This window comes from Typopeltis vanoorti, chromosome 7 (assembly GCF_054136105.1).
Source record: "Typopeltis vanoorti isolate ZY-2024b chromosome 7, IOZ_Tvanoo_1.0, whole genome shotgun sequence".
NCBI classification, from domain to species: Eukaryota; Metazoa; Arthropoda; class Arachnida; order Uropygi; family Thelyphonidae; genus Typopeltis; species Typopeltis vanoorti.
Window position 1 is genome coordinate 141,628,229 of NC_143555.1, and position 13,450 is coordinate 141,641,678.

At 35.7% G+C, this 13,450-nt stretch overlaps 1 protein-coding gene across 1 annotated transcript in view; it reads right to left on the reverse strand.

Annotated features, from left to right (window-relative positions):
* Positions 1 to 13,450, reverse strand: part of LOC150105136 (ADP-ribosylation factor-binding protein GGA1-like) — a 137,601-nt gene that overhangs the window by 40,559 nt on the left and 83,592 nt on the right. The window contains exon 4 of the mRNA XM_090395126.1: positions 4,318 to 4,473. Coding sequence (XP_090251252.1) covers positions 4,318 to 4,473 — 156 coding nt within the window. The remainder of the gene's footprint in view (positions 1 to 4,317; positions 4,474 to 13,450) is intronic.

The window sequence follows — 13,450 nt, forward strand, 5'->3', positions numbered from 1 at the left end:
CCCTATATTTTGAAATTTCTGCTAAGTAATATATTTACTTGGTTTAGTTTGCACTCACACAGGGGGGGGGGAGTATTCACTATTATACAGTTTCACTGCATTAAAAATAAAAAAGGACTTACTAATTTAATAAGCCAAAAGGCTATTTTACCGGCGAATATGTTAATAGAAAGGGGGATGGTAAATCCCTTTTTTTTTCGGCATGAAACTCTATGGATTTTGATCCGAGTTTCGTACCCAGCTATAAAAACATAGGGGGATTTACCATCCCCCTTTCTATAAAAAAGGACTATTTGTGGTATTCTCCAATAAAATCTTCACGTTGATTTGCTCGATAAGAGTTCAATCAACATGCACGTAACTGACATCATGCCTGGAAAATTCATGTGATCATACTTTATATACAAAAGCTACTTATTATTAGTTAGTTATTCTTCACAAAACAAACTGCTTCCAACTTTTTTTTTTAAATGAAACACCTTCATAAATTCACGCATGCATAACTTGAGTTTATATGATGATGTCATTCGTTCCCTATTAGAATAATTTATTGCACCACCCATAATACAACTGTAAATTATTATATATTTATTTGACTGCAACAAATCCATTTACATTTATGCCTATTCTTTCCCTTAGTTATATGCAAAAGGCACATATCTGATTAATGCATTTTTTGAAATATAAGTACCTACACTTTTCGGAATTTAAAAATACAAACAATTATAGAATTTCACTTAATTATCGATGAAGTATATAACCAGAAAGCAAAGGTTTTCTCCCTTCTAATATAACTTTGGTTTCTCTAGAAAGCACGAGTAATGATTCTCACATGCCCAAAAGTTTGGCAAACTGGAAGTATGAGATGATTTTTCATATCCAGTCCCGCCATTGTTAAAAGAAAAGAGATTATATTATTTAGAGATGTTTATATAGAGGATATTATCATAATATTAATCTTACCAGCTGCACCATTGTTTAAATAAGAGGATTATTATTTTATTTAATATTATCCTGTCTTAGAGATGATCTCTGTTCAACCATTATTTTTTTTATTTCCGAGTGTACCTATATATTTATTTATTTATTGCACAAGGGTTCACTCCGATTGGTGCAATGACCTCTTTTTTACTATTGCTTTCAGAATCCAAAAAATCACTAACTCAATACCAAAAGAAACACATTTAATAAAACAAAAACAATATATATACACTTCAAACAAATTTTACAAAACTATAACTAACTACAGAATTAATTGGATCCAAGGCCTTTTTAAAATAAACTTACATTTAAGACTAGACTAAACACTTTGTTTGCACAATAACAAAATGTTCATAGCCAGTTTCTTTCTCTGTCAAAGTCCTTTTCTGAAGATATATGACTTTATTCTTCATTTTCACAGGATCCTTTCTCATCACTCATGTAACACACGTTAATTCTTCCTGACTCAATTCTGTCTCCTTTCCAGTAGAAATAATAGTTAGATTCGGCGTTCTTAAGACAGATGAAACTTCCCTTTCCACGAACATTCCTTTAGAACGTAAATAGCAATTTCTTCTTTTATTCACTAATGCTTATTGACAGTCTTAACTCTTCCACTTAAAATTCACAGTTCTATGATTCCCTTTTCGGAATCTACTACTAACTTTCCAATTAGCATTTCCTCGAATATTCCTTTTAAAATATCTATAGCAATATTTTCTTTTATTTATCAATACTTATTCCACTTTGAAACTTCATAGTTCCCCAATATCTTTTTTGGAATATACTATTAATTTTCCTCCAACTCAGAGATTTTTATATTATTTTAATCTATCCTCAGTTTTAACAATTTTTTTTTATTTCCGAGTGTACCTATATATTTATATTTATTGCATAAGGGTTCACTCCGATTGGTGCATTGACCTCTTTTTTACTATTTCTTTCAGAATCCAAAAAATCACTGACTCAAGATCAAAATAAACACATTTAATATAATAAAAACAATATATATATATATATATAAATATATATACACACTTCAAACAATTTTACATAACTAACTACAAATTTAATTGGATCCAAGGCCTTTTAAAAATAAACTTACACTTAAGTCTAGACTAAACACTTTGTTTTCACAATGACAAAATGTTCATAGCCAGTTTCTTTCTCTGTCAAGGCCCTTTTCCGAAGATAAATGACTTTATTCTTCATTTTCACAGGATCCTTTCTCATCACTCATGTAGCACACATCAATTCTTCCTGACTCAAATGTCTTCTATTCAGCAGAAATAATAGTTAGTTCCGGCATCCTTAACACAGATGAAACTTCCTTTGGAACGTAAATAGCAATTTCTTCTTTCATTCACTAATGCTTATTGACAGTCTTAACTCTTCCACTTTAAAAAAACTTAACTCTACGATTCCCTTTTCGGAATTATTATTATTATTATTATTATTCAGGCCTCCAAGGAGTCAAAAGACTCATCGAGGGAGGTCCTTCCTAAGACCTAAAGTCTGTCAAGACTCATCGAGGGGAGGTCCCCCCCTGAGAAACACAAAGTCTATCATACCACTCTTTAAACTCACTGACCGTTCTCGCTCCCACCACTCCATCAGGCAATGCATTCCACGGCTCAACCACCCTCCACACAAAGAAACCACTCCTCACCCTCTTGCTCAAAGTTTCCTTCCGTAACTTCCAGGGATGGCCTCTTGTCATCACTCCTTCCCGCTGTTCAACCAAGCGAAAGAACTCCCCAGTGTCAACCCTGTAACCACCTCTCAACAGTTTAAAAGTCTCAATCATATCACCTCTCCTTTTTCTATCCACCAAACTCTGCAGTCCACATTCTCTCAGCCGATCCTCATAACTATCCTTGTACAGTCCTGAAACCATCTTTGTCATCCGTCTTTGTATCCTTTCCACAGTTAATTTATCCCCTTCAAATCCTGGGGACCAAATCTGAGAACAATAGTCCAAATGTGGTCTGATCAGAGACTTATACAACGGAATGATAACCCTCTTATCTCTGCAGGTCAGTGTCCTTCTCATAATAGCAGCAATCCTCTGTGTTACCATCACCACCTTTGCAATATGTCCCCTAAACTTCAGGTTTCTATCAATCATCAACCCCAGATCTCTTGTCTCCCCTACTTCCTCCAGTATAACTCCTCCCATAGAGTATGCAGCATGAATCTACTACTAATCTTCCAATTAGCGTTTCCTCGAATATTCCTTTTAAAAGATCTATAGCAATATTTTCTTTTATTTATCAATACTTATTCCTTTGAAACTTCATAGTTCCACAATTCCTTTTTTGGAATATACTATTTATTTTTCTTCTGACTGTCACATTAAAAAAACTCAATTTGCTCCCGAATCTAAATATCTGCCAGCCTGTGTTCTAATTTCTTTCCGAACATTATCTTGTTTATATCCGTTACTCTTATATCGAACGTGTTCTTGTCAGCTCTCAATCACACATCAAACTTCTCGGTGAGCATGCGCACTCCTTGAAAATGGCAAGCAAGAAACTAAATATAATGGCTGACATGCTGTTTCCGTTAGCGTAACGAGGATCTCTTCAAAACACAAAACTTAATTAAATATAAAGAGCCAATAGGCTTCATTTCGGCGATATAAACATTATTCAAATTAAGGGGATATTAAATCCCACATTGTTTTAAAACCGAAAAGAAACTCAAAGATTGGAATCAGAGAGTTTCATGCCAAATATAGTAAACTATAAAAGTATCGGCGGCCACTAGCGTGAGCTAATGCAAGTAGTCCTAGTACGTAGGACTATCTCAGGCAACAATCTCAAGCAACCCCACCTTTGCAACGAGTTGCCTGAGATTGTACTACGTACTTGCATTAGCTCATGCTAGTGGCCGCCGATACTTTTATAGTTTACTATATTCGGCATGAAACTCTCTGATTCCAATCTTTGAGTTTCTTTTCGGTTTTAAACCAATGTGGGATTTAATATCCCCTTAATTTGAACAAAACTTAATATTTTAAACTACAATAAATTTTTTTAAAGTAACACAACTATTCAAATCTGGCAAGTACATAAATTTTTTTAACTTTTTTACATATCACTTTGATAAAATAATTTCAATAACGGGCACATCGCAAGTGCCGACAATACATGTTATGAAACTAAAACTAATAAACATTCTAACATAAACAATACATAAAAATATTCAGAATTTTAAATTATGATTATTTTTACACAGTCCCATGAGTAAATAGTGACCCCAAAAAAAACGTCCTTAAGTATTTTCAAAAAACCAGTATATGTAATAAATAAATTAAAAAATATCCATATTTACTTGGAGAACATTCTCTAGATCTTCTGGTACATAGCCTTGCTTCTTCAACATTTGATATGCTTCTGTAATTTTTATTTCATTTAATTCTATGGTCCATTTGTAAAGAAGTTCCAAAACCTTTCGTTGAACTTTTTTTGATGTCCGGTCCCCTAAATACTAAATGCAAATAGATGTTTGCATGAGTAAGATACTAATTTATAATTTATGTTAATGAAATAAATATTAATCTTGGACAAAAAAAATAATCATAGTTTTATCAACTTGAAAATTATATATGTATAATTTCATGACTTATTCATACATTATTAATGAAACACACATTAATTCTGTGAGTTTTAGTGAATAAAGTGAATTTTAGTGCAAACATTTTAAACAAATGGATCTCAGTAATGTTTGGTAAACAATAGTTAGTTTGATGAAAGACTATATGGAAATTATTTAAAGCAGAAAAAGATTCTTCAAAAGTATGCACAAACATTATGCATGAAGTAATAACAGGTGAAAAAAAAATATATAAGCTATTTGTTCACATGAATAATATTTCATCGTATAAGTTTGAGTTTTGAATGTATTACATTTGAGTATATATAATTTTTTCACATCTTTTTTTGTGTGTAGGACATTGAGGGGGAAAAAACTGGATACTTGTACCTCATGATTCTGTTTCACCAAAAAAATTACAAAGTGAAAAAAAAAAAATTCTATATGATTTTTATTTATGAGCAGATGCATTTCACGACTGAACATACTTTCACTTAGGAAAACTGCAGTCTTGGAACTGTTTTCAGTTCTCAATATCAATGTCTATTATACTTTTGTAAGCAAAAGTGTGACATAACTTTCACACTTTTGCTTACCCTTATATAATTAAAGATACCAAGAAATTATATACTTGATTTAATCCTTTATTCAAGTGAAAGCAAACAAAGTTTGCACATGAAGTATTTTCAGGACTGGGGCAACTCGTATATATAGAAGCTAATAACTTCACATCTAAGAAAACTAGGTAGTGGCACCCTGACTGCCCAGGAACAATCAGCTATTTCTCCTAACCAATGGAGTACAATCCTGGCTCGCCTCCTCATGTTGCACCCTGGATAATGCTAAAGAGCTAGAGCGACTTGGCAACCAGACTATCTTCTCAATCTCCTGGTTACAGCACACATGAACTCAAACACACGAATTAGCTCTCTCTTAAGGGCAAGATGACTAGGAACATTGGACCTGTTGTCCGAATTTGCCAAATTAACATTGAGGGTATATGTAGAGCAAAATGTGAATACCTCTCAAAGATTTTATGACAACAATGTCAACGTTGTTCTTATTCAAGAGACTCACTATAAGGATGAGGATCAGCTCCACTGCAGGGGCCGAATTCCTGGTTACATTACAGCCACTTACCATTATGCACATGGCCTTGCCACCTATGTACGTAGTACCCTAGAAGATTCTCACCTCATTACAACCAGCAGTGTTGGCGGCATGCATCTGATAACAACTATGATAGGGAACATAACCATTACCAACGTGTATAAACCCCTGCCCTCTTGTGGCCTCCACAAGTTCTACCAGTGCACAACCACCCTGCGATGCATATAGGTGACTTTAACAACCACCACACGCTATGGAAATATGCTTCCAACAATGAATGTGGAGAGACTTTGATTGAATGGGCAGAAATTCACAACAGGCACCTAATTTTTGATGCAAAAGATAGATCTTCCTTCAGGTCAGCAGCTTGGAACAGGGAGTACAACCCCGACCTCTACTTCGTCACTCAAGACAACAACGGACGACTGTTATCAAAAAGAGTTCTCTCCAACTTTCCCTGAAGCCAACATAGACCAATTATATTAGAGGTAGGTGTGCAGGTACCCCTTGTCAGATCCATCCAATGTCCTTGCTGGAACTTCCAGAAAGCCGACTGGGATACATTTGCTGCCTGTCTTGACAAATATGTCCGTTGGATCCCTCCAACAGCACTAATTATAAGAGATTTGTGGGAGCTGTCTTAGCTGTAGGTAAGAAGACCATACCAAAAAGCTTCTGGAAGGAGTATATATCCCTGGATGGGATGATGATAGTAATACACTGTATCAAGAATATCTAGAGTGTAACGATCATGACATTGCAAATGAACTCATTCACAGCCTTGAGACCAGCTGACAGAAGAAATGGACAAACAGTAGAAAGACTCAATTTTCGGCACTCCAGCAGAAAGCATGGAACCTTCTAAGAAAACTAGGTAGTGGCACTCTGACTGCCCAGGAACAATCAGCTATTTCTCCTAACCAATATGCATCACATATTGTCAACACGTCAAGATATACCACCAATAACAAACAACACATTCTTCAAATAAAAAGAGAACTTAGATATTTGAAAAATAACAGACCATCAGACTTTCTATATTCATGACCTTTCGCTCTTGAAGATATTAACACTGCTCTAATGGATATTAAACCAGGCAAGGCTCCAGGTTTCGGTGGAATTCATCATGATTTCCTGTTGAAGACAGGTCAAAAAGCTCGACAGTGGTTGGCTTGCTTTTTCTTTGACATCCTCCAGACTGGTAGACTTCCAAAAGAGTTTAAGAGGACAAAAACTATCCCCATCTTAAAACCAGGAAAAACCAACAACAAACCAGAAAACTACTGATCAATCGTCCTGCTTAGCACCTGTTATAAGTTCCTAGAAAAGCTCATCGTTAATAGAATTGCCCCTAAGATAATAGAACAAGTCCCAGTGGAACAGGCCGGATTCAGACATAAACGAAGCTGCTGTGATCAGGTTCTGTCACTCACCACACATATAGAAGCAGGCTACCAACAATGCCAGAAAACAGATGTAGCTTTTGTAGATCTTACCGCAGCTTATGATAGAGTCTGGTGGCATGGCGCAGTCTGCAAGCTGCTCCGTGCAGTCCCATGCAGAACAATAACAAAACTAATCGATAACATGCTAAGTTATCGATTAGTAGTTATCGAACAACTGCCTGTTCCAAGTGTGTATGGACGAGAACAAAAGTAAACAAAGAACACTGGATAATGGACTACCACAAGGGTCAGTTCTGGCTCCCCTCCTTTTTAACTTGCACATCGCAGATTTGCCTAATACAGCCCTCCAAGAGGTTTTGCTACGCTGATGACATTGCTCTAGCCACCAGACACACCAATTTTACTACAATGGAAGATACACTAACAAACAATTTTGTAGTCCTAGATGAATACTCCAGCAAATGGAGATTACACCCAAATCCTAGCAAAACAGACGTTTCATTCTTCCACCTGAACACTACCAGGCTAACAAAGAACTCGTGGTCTACTTCTACCACAAACTGCTACGCTAAATAGATTCCCGAAATATCTGGGTGTCACTCTGGATAAAACACTATCTTTTAAACCACATCTCATTAACACAGCATCCAAGCTAAAAACAAGAAAACAATATACTGCAAAAACTATGTGAACAACTTGGGATGCCTCAGCAACTGCTCTTGGCCTCAGCGAGGCCAAGAGCAGTGCTTCGCTGCACTGCTCTTGGCCTCGTTTACTGTACAGCTGAATACTGCTCACCCGTATGGCTGAACAGCACCAATGTGTATTTGGTTGATGTCCAGCTTAACACCACTATGCGCCTTATTTCTGGAACTGTAAAATCAACCCCAACTTATTGACTCTCAGTGCTAGGCAACATCCCGCCTCCACACATCTGCAGATCCAAATTTCTTCTACATGAATACAGAAAAATCATGGAAATCCAAAATCTTCCAATCCATGAAGACATCCCACCCCTAGAAATAAGCAGACTAAAGTCAAGGAACCCTCCAATCTTAACAGCAAAAAATCTTGTAGAGACAAGTTTCAACATGAAGGAGAAATGGAAAGAGTCCTGGTGTAACACTTCAACAGAGATCTTCCATAAATTAGTGCACCCAACACAGATACCTTCGGGTTTTGACCTACCTCGGAAAACTTGGTCTGCCCTTAACTGAATCTGCACCAACCATGGCAGACGTGCAGCCACCTTTACAAGTGGGGCATAATTCCTCACCCAGGTGCGACTGTGGATCACCCCACCAGACAATTAATCATATTACAGCAGAATGTGTCCAATGTGAATACAGTGGAAACCTGTCAGACTTCATCCATGCTACACCAAGTGCAGTTGACTGGATAATCAACCTAGACATTCAGTTGTAGCCTATTCTGGATTCTTGAGTCTCTTTTATGACTGTATTGTCTTATTATTGTACATATGCCTATTATTATATCCATATATATTAAGGATTAATGTAATGTAACTTTTCATGTAAGCCATACGCTAAATAAATAACTTCACATCACTTGCCTTAGTATCCCATAATGCAAAGCATATATCCTTACCATATATAATGAGACATATATAATGCTATGCATTATGGGAAGGGTCACTACCCAGATTGGTTTTGACCTTTATTGAGGTCTCATTTGGCTACTCATATATGAAAATATCACTTCTGCAATACCTCAACCTTAATATCACCTCTGGGTCTGGCTCCCACTGATGAGACCTCACTAAAGGTTGAAACCGGTCTGGGTAATGACCCTTCCCATAATGCATAGTCTGGATAGAATTTGTATTGGTTACATTGGGAAAAAAAAAAATCTGTGGTGGCAGCACTGAATGTTTTTGTTTTGTTTACACTCTATAGTTCTCATCATGAGTGATAATTCATACTAAAAAATCAGAAAATGGGAGACTTGTTCAACTTTGAAAGAGGACAAATCATTGGTACACGTTTAGCTGGAGTATAGTGACAATAACTGCCACATTATTAGGTGTACCAAGATCGACAGTTTATAAGGTTATGTTGGCATACACAGATTATCGGAAGACAACATCATGGAAGAGAAACAGTGGACAAAAATCAAAATCAGAAGAAAAATATTACTGGACACTGAGAAGGATTGTTTTGAAAAATTACAGTACTGCATCACAGATAACAGCAGAAATGAATATCATCTTGCAGAACCTTAAACAAATGACCTTAGAATTATGACATAGTTTTATAAATGGAGATTAACACCAAACCTCAATAAGACCGAAGTTAGCTCTTTCCAACTAAACATCAAATTGGCAAATAGGAAACATCAGGTCACAAGGTTCATAACAACATGATTAATTTCTGCATAGATTCTATCCTGGGTGTTACCCTGGATAGAACACTATCGTTCAAAAGACATCTGGAAAAAATCTCATTAAAGATCAGAACCTATAATAATATTATACAAAAACTGTGTGGTTCTACATGGGATTATTCTGCTATTACACTGCAATTCTCCACATTGGGCCAGGTCTATTCTGCAGCAAAATATCTTAAAACAGCATGGCTAAACATCCTCATATCAAGAAAATCAACACACAAATACATGCAGCAATGAGAACAATAACATCATCAACAACATCGAATTCCTGATATCTACACTCAAGGAGTGTACAGGATATAGTACTGCATGAAAAACTTACACCATTTCTAACTTCGTATATTTCTATCTTCTAAGGCACTTTTTTACTGTATCAATCCACCTATATCTTGGTGTTCCTCTAATTCATTTTTCGTGCCAACCTTGCAAAGAACACTTGTTTTGCTAATCTTTCCTCTGCCATTCTGTTTAAGTGACCATACTACCTGAGATTAGCACTACTAACACATTCCTGGAGGCTAACATTATTAAGTTCTTTCCTAATATCCTCATTTTTAAAATGATATTGCCTTTGATGCCACCTGTTCATGCTCCTAATCTTTCTCAGGACTCTCATATCTGTGGTCTCTAGTCTTTGGTCAACTGTTTTATTTCTAAACCAGCTATCAGATCCATAAGTTAAATTGGTTTGAACACTGCCTTGTATACAGCTAATTTAGTATTTTGATTAATTTCTCTCTTATTCCATATAAATTTATTCAGTTAACTACACCATTTTACTGATTCTGTTGTCTATTTCCATATTTAATTTACCATCTTCACTAAAATTCGTGCCTAAGTAGCTGAAATGTTTTACTTTTTCTATAGGTCCTCCATTCACAATACAGTTGATATTTTCAATATTTCAGCCTATTTTCGTTGTTTGTGTGTTGTTATTGCTGACTTTAATACAAAACCTATTACAAGAATTATTCAATTTAGTCAGGGAATCTTCAGACTTGTAGGAGATTTATTTAGAAGTATATAATATTATCTGCATAGCGTAAAGAGGTGAGATCAACATCTCCAATCTTGATATCAGGTTTAATACCACCTTCCTTCATAATGTGATCTATATAGATAATAAACAACAGAGAGGAAAATGTACATCCTTGTCTGACACCATATCATCATCATCAAATTCCTGCCATGTACCCTCAAGGGATGTACAGGATATGATAATACTACATGAAAAAATTACATCATTACTAACTTCCTATCTACAATTTTAGTCCAGATCAGTCTGTTACTTGTCAAGACTACAATATTATCAGATCTTACATTTCTGTCATCTAAGGCAATTTGTACCGTATCAATCCACCTATATCTTGGTCTTCCTCTGGGTCGTTTTCCTGTCAACCTGGCAGAGAACACTTGTTTTGCCAATCTTTCTTCGCCCACTCTGTTTAAATAACTACCACCTGAGATTAGCACTGCTAACGCATTCCTGGATGCTGACAATGTCAAGTTCTTTTCTAATATGCTCGTTTTTAATATGATATTGCCATTGATGCCATCTGTTCACGCCTCTAATCTTTCGCAGGATTCTCATATCTGTGGTCTCTAGTCTTTGATCAAGTGTTTTACTTCTGACCCAACTCTCAGATCCATAAGTTAAAACTGGTTTGAACACTATCTTGTATACAGCTAATTTAGTGTTCGTACTTATTTCTCTCTTATTCCATATGAATTTATTCAATTGACTTCCTACTATACCAGCTTTATTGATTCTGTTGTCTATTTCCATATTTAATTTACCATCTTCACTAAAAATCATGCCTAAGGAGGTGAAATGTTTTACTTGTTCCACAGGTTCTCCGTTCACAATGCAGTTGACATTTTCAATGATTCTGCCTATTTTCATTGTCTTTGTCTTTTTATTCCTGACTTTCATACTATATCTATTACAACAGTTATTCAATTTAGTCAAGGAATCGTGCAGCCTCGTAGTGGATTTATTGATAAGTATAACATCACCCGCATAAAGCAAAGAGCTGACATTAACATCTCCATTTTGATATCATATTTAATACCACTTTCCTTCATAATGTGATCCATATAGATAATGAATAACAGAGGGAATAATATACATACTTGTCTCACACCAGATTTAACATTAAACCATCTTCCTACTTTCATCAATTCTAACTGCTGACTTACAACTCAAATAAAGGCCAAGTATTAGTTGATATAATGCCCCACTGACACCATATAACTGTAGCGTATTGAATAGCTTCTCTCTTCGCACCTTATCATATGTCTTTTCAGGATCTACAAAACTCAAATAGAGATCTTTGTTATATTCCCATTATTTCTCTACTATTTGTCGTAAAGTGAAGATCTGATCCTGACAGCCTCTATTTGGCCAGAATCCAGCTTGTTCTTCACCAAGTTTTTCTTCTACAATTCTTCTCAACCGTTTCTCAAGTATACCTGCATATATCTTACCAGGAACACTCACCAGAGAAATACCTCTTACTTCTCACATTCAGTTTTATTTCCCTTTTTATATATGGGTACTATGAGAGCTCTACTACATCATCAGGAATTAGTCCCTCTGTCCAGGACTTCTGAACTATGCAGTGCAGCCACTGCAAGACTTTTATACCACTATACTTCAGCATTTCTGGTCGAATATCATCTACTCCTGCTGCCTTTGAACATTTTAGGCCTTTGATGGCTTTTTCTACTTCAAGTATGGATATGTATTCCTGAATGTATGCCTGTTGAGTGTTTTTTACCATGCTACCACTGCTCGTTTCATTTAACAATTTTTTGAAGTAATTACTCCATACTTCAAGGATATATTTTTCTCCCATTTTCATGTCAACTTTATCATCTCTAACTCTTTTTACAGTATCTTTCCTCCATTTCTAAGCTTCTTCAACAACCTCCAAAATATTATGCCATCTTCTTGATATTTATTTTCTATGTTCTTGCCAAAGTCCTCCCATGACTTTTGTTTAGCTAGTTTCACACAGTATTTAGCTTTCTTATATTTGTCTCTGTATTCTCTAAGAGCACAAGCTGACTTATTTGCCAGGAACTTTTGATATGCTTTCTTCTTTTCCTTCACTGCCTCTTTAACTTCCTGGGTCAACAATGGAGTTCTGATTTTTCTATCCTTGCAGACAACCTCACCACATGCCTCTCTGGATGAATCAATCAAGGTTTTCTTCAAGGCTTGCCACTGAATCTCTAAAGTTTGGTTCCTGTTTTCAAACTCTTTCATTTTTTCTTCAATAATCTTTGTGTATTTTAGTCTGCAGTTCACATCTGAGAGCCGGCATGTCATGTTGTACCATCATTTTGTAATTTGGTTTAAGCCAATAAGAAATACAATTTGGTCAGCTAAATCCCAAAAACTTTAATTCTCTTTAAAACTTTCTTACATGTTATTCTTTTCAATATGAAATTCAATTTTATCCTGCTCAAGACTAAATAGTGATCACTTCCAATTTCAAATCTTCTGTACACTCTGGTGTCCTGCACCAGGGAGAAAACATCACTATCAACAATAACATAGTCAATGAGACTTTTCTTATTCCTTGCCTCTTCTCTCTATGTGAATTTGTGCACATTTTTATGTTGGAACATGGTGTTAGTAATAACCAGTCCATGTCCTGAGCAGAAATCTTTACTCCAAATTTTCCCAATATATTTTTGCATGTCTGACAATCATTTCCTACTCTACAATTTAGATCCCCAACAAGGATCAACTTTTCCTTTTTCATTGTGGCAGATGCTTTCTTTAAATTCTCAAAAAATTCCTCCACTTCTACCTTAGTAGAACCTTCTGTGGGACCATAGGCACAAATAAGTCTCATTGTCCAGTTCCCCATTCTGATATTTGCCCACATCACTCTACTTGAGACTGCCTGCCATTCAAGAAGATTAGCTTCATATTT